The sequence below is a fragment of the Mauremys reevesii genome, linkage group 19 (genome assembly GCF_016161935.1).
Source record: "Mauremys reevesii isolate NIE-2019 linkage group 19, ASM1616193v1, whole genome shotgun sequence".
Taxonomy (NCBI): Eukaryota; Metazoa; Chordata; order Testudines; family Geoemydidae; genus Mauremys; species Mauremys reevesii.
Genome location: NC_052641.1, coordinates 17033290 through 17053926, shown reverse-complemented (window position 1 = coordinate 17053926; position 20637 = coordinate 17033290). Strand labels below are relative to the sequence as shown.

General features: G+C 46.3%; 2 protein-coding genes across 8 annotated transcripts in view; both read right to left on the bottom strand.

The window, feature by feature from the left end:
* Nucleotides 1-121: 121 nt before the first annotated feature.
* On the bottom strand, nt 122-8489 carry CEL (carboxyl ester lipase). Its single transcript, XM_039506601.1, has 10 exons — nt 8361-8489; nt 7532-7654; nt 6783-6980; nt 5995-6125; nt 5326-5433; nt 4758-4875; nt 3577-3763; nt 2273-2476; nt 930-1127; nt 122-390 (listed from the first exon to the last, which is right to left on the bottom strand). The coding sequence occupies exons 2-10, from the start codon at nt 7617-7619 to the stop codon at nt 198-200; spliced, it is 1425 nt and encodes a 474-aa protein (XP_039362535.1). The 5' UTR covers nt 7620-7654; nt 8361-8489; the 3' UTR covers nt 122-197.
* The window catches only part of GTF3C5 (general transcription factor IIIC subunit 5), an 18225-nt gene continuing 5967 nt past the window's right edge, over nt 8380-20637 (bottom strand). For 2 of the 7 annotated variants that reach the window (XR_005589921.1, XR_005589922.1), the window contains exons 5-13: nt 19840-19944; nt 19337-19451; nt 18022-18102; nt 17393-17490; nt 16468-16550; nt 14776-14918; nt 13765-13920; nt 12732-12806; nt 10795-10898 (exon numbers count right to left, since the gene is read on the bottom strand). Coding sequence is in view for 2 of the 7 variants with exons in the window: in XM_039506600.1 (XP_039362534.1) it covers nt 13769-13920; nt 14776-14918; nt 16468-16550; nt 17393-17490; nt 18022-18102; nt 19337-19451; nt 19840-19944 (777 nt within the window). In the remaining 5 variants the exon portion in view is untranslated. Of the gene's footprint in view, nt 8512-10397; nt 10497-10794; nt 10899-12731; nt 12807-12833; nt 13921-14775; nt 14919-16467; nt 16551-17392; nt 17491-18021; nt 18103-19336; nt 19452-19839; nt 19945-20637 lie in introns of those variants that run through there. The other 5 variants (XR_005589919.1, XR_005589920.1, XR_005589918.1 and 2 more) reach the window with 5 other exon arrangements.

Here is a 20637-nt window from a genome sequence, read left to right as displayed (position 1 = left end):
GGTGTGTATATATATATATTTTTTTTCACAGAACAAAACTGCCCAGTAAGTTTGACCCCCAGCTCTTAATGTTCTTATGGAAAATTCTGTTGAAGTAAGTAGATTGGAAGAGGCCAGGAGGCACAGCCAGAAAAGCCTTTAATCAGAATTGGGCTAGGTTGGTTGTTTTTTTACAGAATTGGTTGGTTGGCCTGGCTCTAGTCCAGGAAATTGAAAGGAACATCAGGCAGGCTCTGGTAGACCGTATTCCAGAACTGCACGTAGGAGGCTCTCAGACTTTGCTTCACCGAATCATAGTTGATGTCGCTGTTGATTTCAAGGTAGTAGCTGTCCTCCCGCGTGTAGGGTATCCACCCGATGGGCACCGTAGACTCCCCTTTGTTGGGGTCACTGAAAAAGCAGACAAAACAGCTGGTATTAAATGCAAAGCTACCAAGGGCCTCACAGCCCAGCTGGGACAAGAGGCTCCCCCAGTAGCTGCACCCAGCCTTTAGGGTTTCACCCGGGTCAGCCCTTCTAATGGTCCATAACCCTGGGAGCGGGAAGCACTTGCCTGCACTCAGGAACGTGAGCATAGGCACTTGAATACCTTGGGCTTAGCTGTCACAGGGCTGCTGGGCAGATTAAGGAGTTAATGGGTGGGTGGTGATTGTTAGCACAGTGAATTGCCACCGTGCACACCCAGGTTTACACCGAAACATCATGTTCAACTGAAGATCCCAATTCAGTGTGTTTGCCGTTCCCCTAGAGCAGGTGGACCTAGTGCAAGCTTTGCTGTAGGAGGCTCTACATGTGGGTGGGTGCTGCAGGTGTGACAGCAGAGACAGTCCATTCCCCCCCCCGCCCCCCTGCGCTGGGTGGTGTGGCTAACAGGAGTAGGGGGGAGATTGCTCCCTGGAATTTCACCCCACACAGCCTGAGCTCCTTACCCGGTTCTAGCGAAGTTGGTCCAATAAGCAATCAAGGCCTTTGAGACGGTCCTGTGCTTAGGCCAGTAGCCCAGCGGGGTGCTGAAGGGTTTCCCAAAGACGTATTGAATGTCATCGGCGTGGTCTGCCCCTACCCAGCTAGGGTACACGGGCATTCGAGAAGGCTGGGAGAACACATAGGAGTAAGTCTTGGCATTCCTGCACAAACCAAAATAGACTCTCAGCAAGTGAAGAGGACGTGCACCAGCATCACTCCCTCTGCACAAAGCCAGACCGATAACATTGGCACTGGAAGAGGTTTGGTCTTGCAAGATACATGCAGCCACAGGCACTGTCAGGTTAAAATCGTACAAATACCTTCCCTTCTGTTTTACTGTCACCATCTTGACTTGAACTATACAATTTTTTTTAAACAACCTACCTCTAGGGTGCATAAAAATCAATGGTTTTTAAAAAGTAGGTTTATTTAATAGAAAAAACCTAATTTGAAATGAAGGCAACATTAAGGCTTAAATTTACTATAATCTATTAATCATTTAAATGATATAAAGACTATTAAGCAGTAGATATCTGCTCCCAGAGTTTTAAAGGAAATCAAACCTGGAAGTCACTGGCTGAGCACCTGCAACCAGAGTCGGTTGCAGGGCTAAACCAGGTTTTGACAGCAGTAGCCTCTTCTGCAAGTGCAGAATGAAATGGGAGGCGGGATTCATCAACTAGCACAGCTCAAGGACTAGCTCAATCCAAGATGAGAAACCGACTGGGAGTTGAAAAAGCAGGAATGCTTGTTTTCCTGTATGACTAAAAATGAGAGGATGAGGCCTAAACTTTTGAAAGACAGTGACCAGCAATAATCGGTTCCATTCACTCACTACACTCCATGCTTCCTTTAAAAAAAAAAAAAAATCTAGCCCATTTACCGTAGCTTATTTAACTCAATTTTTAAATCCTGGTTCTGTGCATTTAATAATTTCAGTTTCCATCCAAATGCAGTTTGACACAGGTACAAATATTAATCATCTAGTAGATAGACATTAGTCACCATTTTCTAAAGTAAAAATGAAGAATCTGAATAACGGTGCCTGTTAAGCTGTATTATTGCTTCCATGACTGTAACAGCAGTATGGTGTAACCACCTAGGAGCAAGAGAACCTTTACATGTAATTTGGTACAATTAAACATGGTTGAGTGGTTACCAAGCACTGCAAATCAACCTTTCTTTAGGAAAATAAAGTACAAAACAAGATTCAAATGAAGGTTTGCAGTTTGCTGATTTAAACCATGAGGAAAGTAGTTGACTCACTGGTCTGCCTCCAAGCCCAGCACAACCCTCTCGGACTCACCTGGCATTCGCATTATGCAGAGCAAGCACCCGCTGCGTGGGAATCAGGAAGATGTAGTCGGTCTCCAGGTCTACCACTGTCCTTTTCATGACCTCCTGGTCAGGGTTGTCATTCCACAACTGGGTGTAGAGGGAGAATGTGGCATTTGCTGCCCGCTCTCCCTTCTGCAGAGTCAGCCCCCGCACCACGTTATAGACCTCATCTCTGAAAAGACACAAAACATCAAACAGCTAGATACTGGCTCTGAGCTCAGTGCTCCTAGCAATAGATCGTGGTGGCAGAGATATGATGTCTTCAGGCAGCAGGCTGCCAGTTTAAGTCCAGCTCAGAGGTGACTGCAGGTTACCATCATCCTGTGACTCACAACTGGTAGCTCAACCTTCGGCAAGGCTTGCAGCCTGGGAAGACAGCTGGAAGCTAAGCTTGGTGTAGCCGGTGAATCTGACTGTCACTTCCAGCCCTGCCTAGGTTCAGTTCCTGGCTGAGGGATTCAGCTTCTCAATTTTTGATCCCTTTTCCAGTCACGAAGAGCAGGAGGAGCCAGGGGGCATTGGAGCCCTCCAGAATGCTACTCTCTAGAGAGCCTTGTGCCCAGTGACTTGGTACAACTGAGGCAGGCCTGTTCTTTACGCTCTACTTGTGAAGCCAAGAAACTCTCACTTTCTGGAACGCAGGATGTCTGACAGGTGAAGAACCCAAAAGCCCCCACCCAGATGGCCGGGGGGAGAGAAGCCACAACGTGTTTGAGAGCTGGAGCACAAGGGGAGAGTTCTCCTTTCTAAGCCCCTGGCTAAATGGTACAAGAGGCAAAGATCCAGGCTGGCTCTTGGAAACTCCTCTCTGCCCTGCCATTGCCTTCATATGCCACATCAGCCTTGGCCGATGCCTTACACCTGGCAGGAGCAAAGCTGGCCCTAAACAGGTGCTATTTTGGCCCAGGTATGATCTACAGTGGTTCTCAACCTCTTGTATAGGTGACACTTTCACACAGTAAGCCTATGAGTGCAACACCCCCCCCACCCCGTTTACAATAAAACCACTTTTATCTTTAACACTATTATAAATGCTGGTGGCAAAGCAGGGTTTGGGGTAGAGGCTGACAGCTCCCACTCCCCCACAAGCAATAACCTTACAATACCCACTCTGAGATGCCCCGATCTCTGGGATCGGTAGTGTTAGAGACATGGTGCCCAAGCCCACTGCCAGTTCTCGGGTGCTCTACTCATTGGTTGTCCCCTTTTCTACAAAAGCCCAGCTTGCTTTTCCTTTCCCCGGCTATGCCATTAAGGGCGGCTGCTACTTACGCCGTGATCTTCACAAGCGGGCGGTTGATAGCAGGCATGTCAATGCCAGCAAAGAAGTGCCCGTCCATGTTGTTTATGCCCACAATGTAGTCAATGTCTGCAGCATTAGCGAAGAGATTCTCTGGCCGGTCTGGGAGGAAATCTCCATCAACCACAGGAGTGAAAGCCAGGAAATGGACTAGAGGATCTGCAGGAGGGAAGAGAAACCGAAATCCACTATGCATCTGGGAGAGGAGCCAACAGCCCTTTTGCCTAGCGTGGCCTGCAGCTGCTTTGCACAGGGAGCTTCTGGGTGAACAGGTTTGATGATATCCTGGCCCCACTGAAGTCAATGGGAGCCTTGCCACTGACTTCAGAGGGGTCAGAATTTCCCCGTTACATAGTGGAAGGTAGGTGTATATACTATAGACCTCTCACACCCAGCGCACCCTATGGCTGCCTTGCACAGGGAGCTTCAGGCTATATACAGTCTATAGTGCAAGACAGGCTTTAGCCAAATATCACAGACACTGCATTAAGATGGCGGGGGGGCGAACAGCAGACAGCGGTCAGACCAGTGTCAAAAAGTCAGCTAACTCGCCCAGCCAAGGCTACAGAAGAGCAGGGCTTGCTCCTGAGCAAAAAGCTCCTCCATTCGTTCCAGTCGTGTTCACCAGCTGCCAGCAGAGGATTCCGACGTGCGGCTACAGTGCAAACAGCAGCAGCAGTGGGCACAGCGAGCTAGCAAAGATTCCTGTGAAAAGCTAGTCCTGTATTCACTGAATTGGCAAACAACATTTCCCCACCAGCTGTACTGGGAGTGGGTCTTGCTGGCTCCTACGCCCCACCTAGTGGCCCAACTGAAAATTGCAGCACAGTGACAATTTTTAGCATTGCTCTTGAGTTCTGCTCTCTGCTTTCACAGGATATAAAGTGTGGGAGAGGACAGCTGTCTCCAAGGGACACAGAGGTTGTCTTAAGCCAGGCCATGGCTACCTGGGTAGTGCCTCTCTCTTTAGCACAGTGGAGCTGCATCTTTTCCAACATGATCAATCCCCAGTCAGTACAAAATGTACTTTATTGGGCTGGGGGCTGACATCTTCCCTTACTAAATGATTGTCATAATGTCCCATCTGCTCACTGACTGGAGCACGCAACACACAGCGCCCTGGTTCCCATCCCGCTAGCACCCACCAACTCACATGGCAGGTTGACCATCTCCAGGTGGTAGGCCAGCGTCACAGCCTGGGGGTCGGTGACCCGGAGGCAGTTGCCCAAGGCCGTGGTGTTGTCGGTAGGGCAGCCCACCTTCTCTGCAACCTGCAGGACATGAGCGAGAGAAACCACCATGGAGTTACACCCAGAGCCATTGTTGGCGCAACCAGCCAGGAATTAGCACTGAACTAATACCCATTGGGAAAGGGGGAGTTTCTTTTTAATCCTAGAGGATTTTGTTTGCAAATCTCCATCTCTATGGAGTATTCTCACGCTCTGAACACTTTTTGGTTTTGCTCCTGCTCTTGCTTATTAAATCACCCTCAGTATTTCACGTGCAAGGCAGACCTTTAACTGCAGGACGTCTGGCCAGGACAGCGGGCCTCAGCTTGGCAGTATCAGTGTCTCTCTGAATCCAAAGGGCTTGGATAACTGGACACCATTTGTCCTCCTGGAGCTGTAACTATTGTGCAGCTTCTCCCAGGCTCAAGTCTGACAAAGACCCTGGGAAACTCTTGCCTCAGGACACTGCCCTACTGCTGGAGTCCACTTTACCTTGGTAGCCCAGAAGAGAGGGTTCTCCTGGATAGCCCAGGGGCACAGGCCGACTCCGCTTTGGCTGATGGCTCGTTTGATCAGCCCCTTGTTGTACGGTGATAGTGTCTGCAACATGGAAGAGGAATAGGAAGGTTATTTGGTATCAAGTCCTGAAAAGATCCTTCTGTATTCTGGTGCGGCAGAGAGCTCCAGCCCCCACCCAGGCTTTACACGAGGCTCAGAAAAGTCAGTAGCTCCTTTCAAGTCTCAATGTATTACAGGGTCTCAGGAACCCAGGGACTCAATCTTCTAAAACACTAGGCAGCTAAGGTGCTCAGATACAGAGCCAGCAGGGCAGTAAAGGACCCCTATAGGAGAACAGAACTGGGGCTGATGATAAAGAGAAGCTGTTATAGCAGGGGAACCTTGCTAGGGAAAGCAGCACCCTCCAGATGTGGAGGCTTTAGAAAGGGCATTTCTAAATCGAAGCTGAGAGCGCAGTTGTGTCGAAAACAATTACTTTCTCTATGCAGAGTGGGCTGCTCAAAACAGGATGTTAATTAACCCACTGGGGCTGGCCCTACTGCCCTCTCAGGACAGCACCTGCAGCTGTGATGGGGCAGTTTCAACCATTCACAAAACAGAGGGGAAAAGAAACCCCATGACGGCCCAGCGGCAATTGCACACCTGTAACGAGACGCTGACGGCGCCAGCCGACTCCCCGAAGATGGTGATGTTTTCTGGGTCGCCCCCAAAGGCCTTGATGTTTCTCTTCACCCACGCGATGGCCATGTGCTGGTCCTTTAGTCCGTAGTTACCTGGCCAAGGGAAGGGATGTACGTTTCAAGGAGGAGAGCTGAAGCAGTGAAGCTCAAAGCCCTCCCTGCCCCACACCCCCAGCTCCACTCAGTATCAGAGCTGGGGTTAGAACTCAGGAGTTCCTGGCTCCTGAGCTCATGTCTATACGTTTGCATTCAGACAAGGGCTTTCTTCCTCTCAACACCCTGCTCTCCTCATGCCACACACGGAAGTGAAGCCAAGGTCTCGTGCTGGCAGGTGTTATCCCCAGCTATCTCAGAAATCACTGCAGTATCTTAACTCTGCTAACCGTCTGGTCAGATAGGAGAGACAAGATGTGTTGGGGGGGGAAAGCCTGTTGGGTTGGTACCCAACCCATCTTACCAACGCCAGCCGTGCCTTAAATTCCCAATCCACTCGCAGCCTCTGCTCCATCTATAAACTCAGGCCTTCTCATCCCTTGAGAGAGAGCCCTTTTGCCACACTCCCCCCATGCAGAGTGAAACAAGCACCCCACCGTGTGTGTGTGTGTGGGGGGGGGGAGGGAGCAGGACATGAGATAGCTCAATATGATGTGTGAGGGGAGTGTGGTGGCAGGAGATACCCCAGTGTGAGCGGAGGTGGGGGGAAGGGGGCAGAGTGTAGGTCTCTGGAGCAAAGTGAAGCAGCTGCCATACCTGGAACACTGGCATCCCCCGTGCTGAGGAACCCCAGCGGCCCCACTCGGTAGTTCAAGGTCACCACGATGACCTTTCCTCGCACTGCGATCTCCTGGCCGTCGTAGAGGTAGTTATCGAGGAAGTTAGCACCCTGCCCGCCTCCCACGAGGAATCCGCCTCCATAGATCCATATCATCACCGGCAGATTAGTGGATACTGCGGGGAGAGACAGACCGCACAGAGTCAGACGAAAGCCACCTCACTCAGGCAAAAGCCAATCTCTTGGGTGAATAGAGAAACATCTGCCTCCAGGTCCACTTGACCATAGACACAGGCAGATGATTCATCATGACAACAGACTTACGACTCAGCTACTTTGCTCTATTGAGGCTAAAGAAGCCTGAGGCAGCAATACAGTGCGGGAGACACCCTGCATGGAACTCCAGTCCCTACTCGCCAAGAGAAGCACAAGCTCTCCATGGAAATGGGTTCAGTGGTGTCTCTAGTATCACCATCCATCCTCCAGAGCCTGCAGGGAGGGTCATCTCCACAGAGAAACAGTGCTTTGCAAGAGAAGGGGCGGCTGTAGCTGCCATAATGCGAGGAGTCCACTGCCGCCCATGGAGTTGGGGAGAGTACATTACTGCAGACTGCCAGCCCCAGGGGAGTCTGTCAGAGATGGGCAGCCAAACACAGAGCTGCTCAGACCTGGCACGCCTGCAAAGAACCTTCTCCCTAATTGCCTCAGGTTACCATCAAGCCTGTACCTCCCTTCCTGTCTTGAGGGATCCAGATGTTCAGATAAAGACAGTCCTCGCTCCCACGAGTACCGGTTTGGGGTAGCGTGACCTGCATGCAACGGTTTTTGTACTCCTTGGCCTTCAGCGTACCTACAAGGTGAGAGAAAATAACATCCCAGTTCAGAATCCTCGGCTCCATCCTGCAGGCCTGCGACTCGGGTCCTGTTCCCGGCCCTCGCTCACCGCCAAGCCATTGTTTCCAACTAACAAAACAGCTGTGATGAGACACCCCCTTTCCCCCTTCTAACTGGCCGCCTCATACCCACGAGACTGCAGAAGCTACAACCACTTAAAACTTGAGGGAACCTTGTGGCCACAGAATCTGCAGGTGCCTAGCTCTGTCCTGGCACTTCCGCCCAGAGAGTTTCTGTCTACAATCATCATCCCTTCTAACAGCCCGGACAACATCTTAGTGACAGTCACTTAGCGAATGAAAGCAACACCGGACCCAGCTCCTGCATGCAACAACATGCCCAGCTGATCACCTGAATGAAAGTGCCGTATGTTACCGCGAGGGCAAGGTATGCCAGGGAGAAGGGCAATGACAGAAAGGGGGAACAGGACTTTATGATCATGAGGGTGGAGCAAAATATATCCCAAAATAAAATCATTGGCAGCCATCGTTGACCAGCAGGGGTATGAAAGCCAGAACCTCTCTCTGAGGAGGCCTCTGTGAAACTCAGCAAGATGGCTAATGCAGTACTGGGAAAACAAACCAGGCTTCCAAAATGGTATGAGAATTAAAATGTTCTCGGGGTGAGGGCAGAAGACAAGACATTCTAAATGTGTGTCTTACCATCCCAGCCAGGATGTTGCTGAGGGTCTTCAAAACGCTTTGGAGGAGCAGCAAAAGGGATTCCTCTGAAGATATCGACATAGTCACCGAAGAGACCCAGTCTTTTATTGACGCCCTCAACAAAACCTCCTTCAGTGTGCACTATGCCCAGCTAAACACATGGCAAGAGGAGAGAGGGGACAGCAAACACCTTCACGTGAACGTAGATACGCAGAATTCACAGCAGGAACACAAACCTCCCCAATCATTCACCCCTAAGATGCATTCGCTATGAAAACAGCGTGTTTCCACAGTAGCGGTGTTCCTAACCAGACTTATTTTACATCAACTGAAATAGCATCCTCTGAAGACTTCATAAAATTAATGACCACCTGTGACGAAGTGTGTGTGTGGGGGGTATTTTCTTGTTTTTTCCTTGAAATAACTTGCACTTGTGTTCAGGATTTTATCCAGCAAGGACTTCTAAGCGTTTTACAAATATGAGATGTGATAAAGCTTGACTGCATTTTACAGATGGGGATACCGAGAGACAAGGAAGTGACATGAAGTCAAAGGGAGCTCCAGCAAGAAATTTTTGAACGTAATGTTCTTTTATGCAATACTGAAGATACCAGCTTGTGCAACACGAGTCTTTTATTCACAAGGGTTGGGATTTTTAATGAAGCTTAAGAGAGTCAGGCACCCAGATCCCCTTGAATATCAACACATATTGGGATTCTCAATGGAGCCTAATTATCAGACTTACCCTAACTGGCCACTTCAGGGGCTACGGGAGAAGAGAGGTTGACTCATAACAAACAGAACTGGACCTTAAATTACTCTGCAGAGAATCTTACAGTCAAGATATAACAGATGAGATACAAAAGGTAAATATTTGCCACCACCTGCTGCCAAAATTATCACAATGGGCTCCCCAGTATCCGGCCAGGAGCTGTACAGAAGAATAATTCTTACCCTTCAGCATTACTGAGGAGGCATGAGCTGCTCAGGGAGACACAGCAGAGGAGAAAGCTGGGTGGCTCTTGTTTCATTGGATGAAAGCTACACAGATACCAGTAAGGGGAAGATGAGCGTTGGCGAGAGAAACAAAGGCCAGCCCCATTCAAACTCTCTGGGTACACGTTAGCTGTCTGCACTCAGTAGCTGGAATTTCCCATTTCCATTACTTACCTTATCCAAAGTTAAAAACAAAACCAGCCCCTTGCTACTCTGCCTTCCTACTTAACCACAGCCCGCCAGTACACACGCGTTGGGGCCAGTGGATCAACAGTTTGCAGAACTGCTTCCCTGTCCCTCTCTTCCCTTCCTGACATACCCATTCAGACTCCTGTGGGAAGACCGTAAGACAGGGCTCTGCCACACACAGGATGTGGAATATCCCTTATGCAGCTATTCTGCAGGCTGCCCTGCAGTTCCATCGCTTTCCCGAATTCACAAAACAGTACAAAGGAGTTGAGAGAACAGAAAATTTGTCCCAAATGAATGCATAATACTGAAGAATAAATTGTAACTTACTTTGCTTGTATTTGAGTCTAGCTATATCACACATAAGGCATGCTTCAACTCCGCTGCCATTGTAAGCAGCCCGTTCTGGGCACTTGATCAAAATTTTCTCAAAAATGCTCTGTTTGGGTTGGAACTTTCCACATTTCATCTCACCTGTATCTAAGTGGTTCACTGTGCTGAAAGTTGACTTAAGGTCTGGTCAGCTACTGACATAGGCAATTGGTGGGAAAGAGATTCCATTTGTTTTATAAAAAAAAAAAATCGGCAGCAAAATTAAATACAAAATTAAAACATAATTAAAAACAAACCACTGGGGAATAGTTACATTGTGCCTGAACCTAAATGCCTGACACACCCAAAATTCCCACTGATTTCAATGAGTTTTGGATGCACCAAGAATGCATGTAGGATCAACGGTATGTTTGATAATATATATTTTAAAGTACATTGCAAATAAAAAAAATTTGTTTTGTTATATTGCTGCCTGCAACTATTGATTAACTCCACAGTGCTCCAGGTATATTTTTGGTATCTCTATAGTGGAAACATTTAAAAGATACTGAGTTGCGTAAATCAGTATTGAACAATACTAATAGCATTACAGATAAAGTTGTTTCTGTTCTTTAAATCCTGGTCAAAAGAGAAAAAAATGCAAAATCTATGTTAGTTCAACAGGGAAGTTGCAAATTTGAACTCATGAATCAGGAAGTGCAAACATTAAGGTTCTAATGGCAACAATAAATCACCCAGACATACCCCTTAATAGTATTTTCAATGGCTAAATGTAGAACTCTGTATAAAATAGGTGTAAAGTTTCTATTGGAATGTTAAAATGAGTATTTCCCAAATAGGTGTGCATTCAGATTTGCAACCTTTATGTTGCAGTACCAACAAGGTATCCGCACTTAATAGATTCCTCTTTCCTTACCCAGAAAAACGAACAGGAAGAAAGAAAAAACGGAAAGTGGCGTGCTGCAGACGATGGTTTCTATCAGGGAGGTAGTAGGCAATGAGATGTACATTAAAGAAGAACTGCAAAGGAATGGAAAAATGGGTTGGAGCCCTTTATATACTATAAAGTAGCAAGGGGACAAAGTCCTTTTCTCCCCTTTTGCAGGTCACCTTTAATAGAAGTCTTAGATAACTATCCAAAATAGCTACAACGGATGTTTTCTCATCTAGCTACGGGCATACAAAACCTTAAAAGCACATTTTTCTTCTAACCAAGCAGCCTGTTTTCACTCTAACACCATTTACCTTTACATTGACTATTATGCATCAATGAACTACCTCATACTTACTGTTGTAGCCCTTGCTACCCCAAGGTAGCAGGCTAGGGCAAAGCACAGAATCTCCCAATGACCCATGATGAGTGCTGGACGAACCTGGCCCAGCACGTATGCCTATATATACTGTATAGGAGTGCAGATACTGGCATATGCCCATGCAGCTCTGCGTAACGCCCATCTAACTGCCGTGTGCACCAGTGGAGACCGTGCACACCTGCAATTCACCTGGCTGCAGCCAAATCTTTCATTTCATGGTTGAAAATGTAGATAACTGGCACTAGAGTATGAGAGACCTCCAGCTGTTGCTGTAATGGGCTGGAAGCCAACCTTATCATGAGTTCCATGTCTATAACAGTTCTATGGGGGAAGGGGAAAGACTCTTTAAGAAGGCCCCATGTACGTTACATTTAAAGTTAGGCTCAACCATGCATTAGCAGGCAGGCAACAACCTTGCACCGACTGGGAATTGGAGAATATAAGACTCAGTAGGTCCCAAGAGATCTTTAATTTCTATGACAGAAGGCCAGAAATTCAGCAAGCAACAGCATGTTCATGGCTAAAGGTCCCAGCCTCCAAACATCTGAAGCTTTGTGTTTCTGTCCCCCCACTTTCTCTTGATGAGCAGAATCAAAAGCTGTCTGATGACTGCAAAGCTGTGGGAGTACATTGCCTGGCAGGGACAACATACATCATCATGGAGAAGTGAATTGCTCACTGCCATGGCAGTCTCTTCTAATTTGAGTTCCTTCCTACTGCTTTTCTTTCCAACTTCTCAAGCTGATTGAATGCAGAAGATGCAGTCAATGTACAAAGAATATTTTATTCCCACTCAGAAGAGCAAAAGGCAACCGCAAGGCATGGCGTGCCTTCCTGAACGTCTCTCGTCTTTACCCATCAAACTGAGGATGTGAACCCAATCAGTGCATTTTACGGGGAAGAACAAACACAGAAATCTAGTTCGGGTTTTTCTCCTTACTTCAAGTGAATTACCAGTCTGACCTGGATCTTTGTCTCAGTTTATATCTGACCACCAAGTAAAAGTCAGTTTAGATCAGGGCCGCCCAGAGGGGGGGCAAGAGGGGCAATTTGCCCCAGGCCCCGGGCCCTGCAGGGGCCCCCACGAGAGGTTTTCAGGGGCCCTGGAGCAGGGTCCTTCACTTGCTCTGGGGGCCCCGGAAAACTCTTGCGGGGCCGGGCCCAGGAGCTTCTTTGCTTCTGGTCTTCGCTGGCCGGGGGTCCTTCCTCTCCGGGACAGAAGGACCCCCCCGCCGCCGAATTACCGCCAAAGCGGGACCCGCCGCCGAAGTGCCCCGAAGACCCGCGGTGGGGGCTGCACTTCGGCGGTGGGTCCCGCTTTGGCGGTAATTCGGCGGCAGGGGGGTCCCCACCGTGGGTCTTTGGGGCACTTTGGCGGCGGGTCCCGGAACGGAAGGACCCCCCGCCGCCGACTTACCGCCGAAGCTGGGGGCCCCCCGCCGCCGAAGACCCCAGGCCCCCGGAATCCTTTGGGCGGCCCTGGTTTAGATGAACTTTTAATCCAATTCTTAGTTAAAATTCTCAAATCAGAATCACTTACCTACTGACTGTCCAGTTTACCAAAATGTTTCTGATGACTCAATCATTTTGGGGATATCGGCTGTACTATGTATATCTACACAGAAATCCATGAAAGAATGTGTTATTGGAAAAAGGAAGAGTTTTATTAGAAAAATAGACAAGGGGTTATGTTTCATGGGGAGCTGGACTTTCCCCGAGAGAAATTGTTTGCTTCTCACGCATATACAAAATTATTACAGATACCTGCACATGTCCTATTGGATAGACTCCACATTTGATTTAAGCCAGCCAGAATGACACTCTTCAGAGCCCCTCGATTAAGAATCAGCAATGACCTTGTTCGTGCAGTTCTCGACACAGAATTAATTTTGTTTGAAGTTTTTCCACTGACCCAGATGCCAGGTTTAGAATTGTGTGACCTTCACACATTCCTTGCAATGGTTCTAATTAAAGGTTAACACTTTGGGCTCAAGAGGCCAGTGGAACACCTCTGATCTGGGTTGGATTCAGCACTTGTTGAAGTCTCTGACATATCAGAGCTAGCAAGGATGAAGAGGCTCTCAATTTCTGGTAAGAGGAGACAGTACACTAACATTCCCTCACAGTGGCTGTCATAGGAACACCTATATTGTCTCAAAGGGAAGTATAAATCCCTTTGATGATGAGATCAGATGTTGCAGTTTGTAAACACAGGGCGGGAAGGGAAATTAACCACAACAATCTAATGGCCAAGAGAACCAAAGCAAGTGAAATCCCAACTAGCTCCACTCTGACCAGAAAAACTGCCACAGTAAATGCCAGCCATGCATGTTGCCTGGGATTGGCAATGGGCCAGGATCCCCACAATGCCATCTTTACAAATGCCTGTCACCCCAACACGGTGAAATCGTGATCTTTAGCGCCTGCGCCTTCAGAGCACTTAGCACAACTGCTAGCACCATATCCAGTGCCATGTGTCTGGTTAGCATCTTCCCAAAAGCCTGGTCATGATTCCATATCCCCCAGGGCTCAAGGAACAAAAGTCCCCATGCAGCCTCATCCTGCTCGCTCACTGTGTCACACATAGTCCAGGATCTCTGTTTCCATTTCATTCTCGCTCCCATCAGAAGGCTTGAAGTCCTCCTCTTCATCTTCCTCCTCCTCCTCTCCAGAGTCATACGTCAGCCGTTCTTTGCCATCTTCAGCGTTCGACGTACTCGAAAACAGAGCTTAGTCAGAAAGAGAGAGAAGAAAAGATGTCAACATTACTTCCCTCCTCGCTAAAACCGAGGATGTGTTTAAAGATAAGATTAACAGAGCCAGTCAGAAGATGTAAAAGTGCAGATCACAGTTACAGTCAGGCACCTTAATGAAACCAAATCAAAACTCAAACAAAAGCAGTTTTCCTGTGCCAGGAGGTTTTGCATTTAGAGCGATCATGCATCTCCTTCCAACCTAATTCCTTGGGATATTGGTTTGGCCCAGGACCATGACAAGAGAATTTCCTCTCCTGTCCTTGCTCTATTACAGTATGTTATTAAATTAAACACATTAATGAAAAGATCCAGATGCCACCAATTTGAACAACTATAAAAACATGAGCAAGAGTATCATGGAATGAAGACATTTAAAACCTAGAAACTATGACATTGGGAAGGCAAAGCTGGGAGGTTCTTACCCCCAACTATTTCATACTCATATGCCTCCATTCACTTTGCTGGTGTTCAGATGACAAAATCTAGTTACATTTTCCCAGTCCCATAGAGTTTTAGGTCTCTCTCTAATGGCCTAACAAGTGCTGCTTTAAGAAGAGCAGGTGTCCTGCAGGTATCCAGGTTGATGACATCACAATAACATTGCATGTGACGAACCAGGGGATCTAGCACCTACATCTAACCAGGCAGACTGAGTCTCCTACCACAAGAGAAGGGGATCTACAGCAGGAAATGAACAGACAAGTTCACTGCTCCACTGCAAAGCGCAACCCTGTGACTCAACTGCTCCCAACAACATGCCCCATAGTGTCTGGAAATGTTTTTTTATAACATACCCTCCAATGCTCAAAACCCCAGAGCCATCCTTACCGGGTCTTGTGGATCTGATGATATGCTTTATCATCAGAGACATGGTATCCCTCAGATCATCACTGGTCTTTTGAAGGCACCATCCATCCCGTTCTGTGCATTCTGTCTCCATGCCATCATTCCGATGGATGATTTTCTGTAAGCTAAATAGCAGGCAAGAAAAGAGAGTCAGCCTCCTGCAACCAGATCTGAATCCTTCCTATGCCGTCAAATATCATGTAGGGCACGAACAAGGCTCCATCATCCCAATGAATTGTGCCGTTTGCCTGAACGGTCACATTGCTGTGTTTCCATAACTCAACTTTTTACGAGGCTATGTTGTTGGCCTATTACTCAACCCCCAACCTGGAGGGTCAGTGGACTGCTCTTCACCTCGTCTCTGCTCTATGACCTGTCGAGCATGAGTGGCCCTAGCAGAAGTTTAAACTCCTGCTGCTATAGTTTTCAGAGTCACTGGAAGGCCTGCAACCAGAAAAATCAGAGTGATTCAGGGTTGCATTCATGAAACAGATTAAGTAGTAAAAGTCTGTAGTGCTTCCCTTCAAGGATCTCGTAGCATGTCACAAACATAAGACCTCAATCGTAGAGTTTGTTAGGAATTTTCCACGGAAAAAGGTAGTTTCTGCAAAACTGAAAATTTTCACTGGAAAAATTTAAATTTTGCCAGTTTTTCAGTTTTTTATTGTGGAAAAAAAAATCAAACCAAATATTTCATTTCAGGTCGATTCAATCCAAGTTGGAATATTTCATTTTGGTGAAATGACCCAAAACATTTTGTTTCAAATCAGTTGGATTGGTTTACATAATAAAGAATCAAAATTTTACAGAATATTTTGTTCTGTGAAAAATTTCAATAATCCAACATTTTGTCTCAGACTGAGATGAAAACACTTGTTAAATATCGGAATTTCCCACAAGGCGAAAATGCAGAATTTCGCTCAGCTCTACTCGCTAGACCCCCATAATGTAAAAAAATTATTTCCAATGTACAGAAGGAAAGACTGAGGCACAGACAGATTGCATGAGTCAGCTGCAGAACCAATAAGAGTCCCAGGCCTGTGCTTCAACCACTAGATCATGCTTTTTCTCTCAGGTAGGTTTCTCCGGCTGTGCTTTGTTCTACTTGCCTATAGTACCTCAACTAGCTCTACCCTATCCCTCTGTAACATTATAAGCAGCTTATGAATGCAGAGGGGAATAAGACTGTAAATTAAATGCTTTTCTAAATGTGATGGCGAGTTGTTGGTTACATTAAGTGTCTGTAGTGTATATCTTTAAACCTACAAGGGTATTTGTGTGTACATGAAAATCTAAACTAAAGTAACAATGCATTTCCCCAGAATTATGTGACAATTTGTTTTTCCTTCTGCAGCTTAAATATTTATCCAATGGGAGTAAGGCCTAACCTAATCCTGTTGAAGTCAATAGGACGTTTCCCATTGATTTCAATGGATTGGGATCAGGCTCAAAACACATGTTGGGAAAGTATATTTTGGTAGCTCATACAACTTTACAGGGAAGGAATTTCCAATGTACATAAAGTCTGCCTGTTGAGAAACTAGGAATCTCCTAAGTATCAGGGTCAAGGAGAAAGATAGGAGGTTGGGTACAAATGGCAGCCTTTGCAATCAATCATCTGAGCATCTGCAAAATCTCCCTTGGTCAAAAGATCCAGCTAACCAGGTGCAGTACCTGTCCACGTTCAAGTCACAGAGCTGATAGAACATCTGCCGATATGGAGGCAGATCTCCTTCCTGGAAGATATAGATGGAGTCCTAGAAGGAGACAAAGACAAAGATTCAATGGGCATTGCAAATCATTTCCACACCCAAGACATGGGGCAACAGTACAGCATAGATCTCACAGTAGAGATCCTTCCTTACGAGCTATTTCAGGATCCAGGCATTTCCTATATGAGTTCGGTTCCCTGACAGGAAGAGTGAGAGAGAGAGCGCGTGTGTGAGTGTGTGCAGTAGAGGACAAAGTCAGAGTATGGATGCAGCAGAACTGCACTGCAACCTGCCGGCCACAGCAATCAGAACTAACACAGCAAAGTTCTGTGGAGAAAGCCATTCACACCTATTAACAGTTACACGATCACCTGCCATTACAGGAAAACGGAGAACGGCGAAAGTATAGACTATCCTATTTCCTTTGCTTTACTGGATTCTATAGAGCAATCTGAAAATGCACCATAATGGGCCTAAGACTTTTGCTATTCACAGCACTCCACAATCTGCTTCCTGGAATGCAATGAAAGTCGCATTCAAGGCAAGGGCTGAATGTGTGACTTTCCATACTTAGAAAAGACATAACAACAACAGCAAACTCTGCAGTGATGTGGATGACTACTGGCTTTCCAGGTAAACCCAGTATACCACAAAGAGAGCTAAAGAGGCAATATCTTCTACTGGACCAACTTCTCTTGGTGAGAGAGAGAAGCTTTCAGGCTTACGGAGAGTTCTTTTTAGCTAGTCACTTGCAGCTCCAAGTAAAATCTGTATCAATGTCCACAGTCCATCTGAGTCAACACTGCCCTCAAAAGAGCGACAAACCAGAACAGATCCTCCTCCTATTATACCATTCCGAGCTCTTGGTAGGAGAGAGTAATACCTACTTTAAGTTTGTACCTGCTGGAAGCAGGTTTTCTTGCACTGGATGTACTCGCTGGGTCCAGCCCATGTTTTAGGTCCTGTACGCTGACTGTGTGACTTACTGAAAGACATAAAGGAAGAAGATTCCTGAACTGCACACTATTTTGTACTTCATGGCATAGTATAGGATTTTAGCTGCTTCTCTACTTCACTTCAACTTTGTTGGCAGCAGAAAAATAGCCAGCATAGCAAATGTTAGTGTAAATGTTCATTTTTCATTCCTCAACTTCATTCCCTCTACCCCGTATTTTGGCAGCCGTACTGGCAGGCAGACCATTTCTGCAGCTACTGGGACGTATTTCTGATATGGCCTCATTCAACTTGACTCCTTTCTAATTTCTGATCTCTCACCTCTCATTATTACCCCTGGCTCCATCAGCCAGACATGTGTTAAGACATCCCTCAAAGGGCAACACTTCCACAGGTTTTAAAAAGACACACACATTGCAATCTGAGATAAAGGAAACCCCAATAATCAACTGAAATAAGTTGCACTGTGTTCTATTCACCCACCAACAGCAATGAAAGGATGAAATGAAGAAGCCAAGTTAAGCTGCGTGCCCCTTTCAACTCCTTTGCCTGTTCAGCATACCTGGTTTTTTGATAGTGATGGGCAGACTGTAATTGTATGTGCTGCGTTTTGCTTTCACGGGCATGTCACTAGGAGCGTAACCTGGAGGCCAAGAAAGAAAACAGTCTTTCAACAGAGACCAGCATCCCATAGAATATTCCAGCTTTTATAACGGAGTATTGCATTGAGGTTTGAAAGGAGAGCCAACCGATAGCATGTGTTGATTTTGATGGGATGGAGAGAGAGAGAGATCAGGGAAATAAAGCTATTTAACATGAAAAGGTGGGAAGATGTGCCCTGTCACTGACTTACAGCACGATCATTTGACCTCAATTTCCCCCTCTGTAAAATGAGGATACTACTACTTAGAGATTTAGTAGTTTGTGAAGAGCTCTGAGATCCTTGAAGAACGGGCACTATCATTATTGTATGAAACCCCCGCACACAAAAAGACCTAAATTTACATCTCAGGTCTAAAACTATGACAGGGAACATATGAAACAAATGTGCCAAAATGCAATATAATGAGGTGTTTTGTACAGAGCTGGGCACTGTACTAAACTTAAAGAGGCCAAATGAATTGGTAAAAACAACACACCCCAGATGTGTTACAATGGCATAAACCAAAAACTCATGCAATGGCATAAGCTGAAAAATCAGAAACCCTCACTACGTTGTCTATAGCACCTGATAGGGCACTATGGGATTTTTTTTTTGCAGGGTGGATGAGGATGGATAAGAGGCAGATGCATTCTTGAATTCATAATGCACATTCCTCCATTTTGCACAAGGCTTATGTGCTTTCCCAGCTGGTGGCACTAAATCTTTTGTTTTCTTTTAAAAGAAATTGCTTCTCCAGCATTAGTTGGCCAGATGGACAAGTCATCCTTGTAACACCCAATTTGTCCCTTCTGGAAATGACAAAGAAATAAACCCTTTGGTGGCATTTTAAATGTCTCCCTCTTCTGAAATTGTAACAGTCCTGGAGTGGGAGGGAAGACAGCAAGATATCCCATTGAGGTGCATTTGTGTTTTGAACATATGGAGGAAGGAAGTTGAGTAGCTTTTTGTTAGGCCTGGAATATGCCCAGTGGCCAAATAAAAGTCCCTCCTGCTCCTCTAACTTGGGTTATTGGCTGCCCCCATAGATTCTAGGGAAGGAAATTCAGAAACACTGACCGATATGACCTCCTCTCCTGCACCTTCCTTCAAACAAAAAGCTTGAGGAAAGAGGCTTTGAGGGTTTAAAAACAAATGGAAAGAGGTGACAGAAGAGTTGCAGAGACAGACTGACTAGGAGGCAGAGAGAGAGTCTGTCTGGCTTGGGCCATTTTACCATATTTCATTCCACAGCGAATTCTGAAGTCCAGGACTTGATAAATCTTTGCTTCGGGATGTTTCCTGGGGTCATACCCATACCGAACCCACAGGCTTCTCCAGGGACCTGTGAGCTGCACAGGCACAGAGTATGAGTGGTTACAAGGGACAGTACAGAGATGCAGAGTATTAATGAGCGCTACGTTTCCCCAAACTATTTATTTTACAGATTCTCCCTCCCTCTTTCCCCTCCTTCCAACACATTCATTTAACATCTAACTTTGGGTATGTGTGGGTTCCATTTGGAAGCAAGATTTTCCTCCTCTCTCCTCCCCTCCCAAAAAAGGTTGGAACTCCTCCTTAAGGAAATCTAATGCAAAGCTTTGGGTACCAGACAGTGGAATCTGAACAGCAGATAACCAGGAATTGTCCATAGACATCTAGCTGGTCCTCTCATCCCTTTGCCCCCAAGCCTGCCTCAAATAAGAACAAGCTACACAGCAGGTATACAAAGAAACTCACCATATAATAGGCCAAATATGGTAGCAGAACTTTAAGCTTGTCCGGATGGACACTGATATTGGCCTTTACAGCATTCCGAGACCAGACGGGACGAATCTCAAACAGCTAAAGAAACATACAAAGTGGAGAGTAAGGGTTACTAATGCCAATTTCGATTTCCTAATTGGAATCTGCTTTTTATTATAGCCTCTGGCGCAGACTAAACGCTGTCAGCAACGTTTCTACAGCGCAGCATGATGGCAATGGAGAGACAAGTAAAAACAGGCCTTATTTAAGGGATATTGGCACAGTGAGGGAACAAGCTTGCCTTTCATCTCTGAAGAGAGGCTCAAATACTGACTTGGGTAGCACACGAAATGAACAGCGGTCTCAGCTTAGTCCCTAGGCAGTGACCAGTCCCAGCCACAAAAACACACCAGAAAATTCGGTACAATAGACAGGCTCTGCTTCTGAATGGCCTGAGCTGGTCAGGCTCAGGCAAACTGAAAGAGATGGTTTCACAATATATGCCACACAAAAAGGATACATTTTCAGAACTATGGGTAGGGTTTCAGACATGACATCCACTGCCTTTAACGGAGTTGTTCCTGACAAACTTTTATTCCATACATCTCACATTTATGATCACTTAATTAACTCAATGTTTTAAATACTTGGGGAAGTGGAAGAAGGTAATGGATGTACCACCTGGCTGTTCAGGTTTCAAATAACTTAGAATAACTATAGCTTCTCCTTGATGGTTTAAGCCATGCCCTATCCTTTGGTGTATTTACTTCTGCCTCCAATAGAATTTTCATA

Coding starts and splice junctions, on each gene's coding strand:
- CEL (XM_039506601.1), bottom strand. CDS start 7,619: ATGCAGGTCACGCTACCCCAAACCGGTACTCGTGGGAGCGAGGACTGT. Junction 6,126..6,782: donor GGGGGATGCCAGTGTTCCAG/GTATGGCAGCTG, acceptor TCCCTTGGCCAG/GTAACTACGGACTAAAGGAC. Junction 391..929: donor ACCAACTTCGCTAGAACCGG/GTAAGGAGCTCA, acceptor CTGCTTTTTCAG/TGACCCCAACAAAGGGGAGT.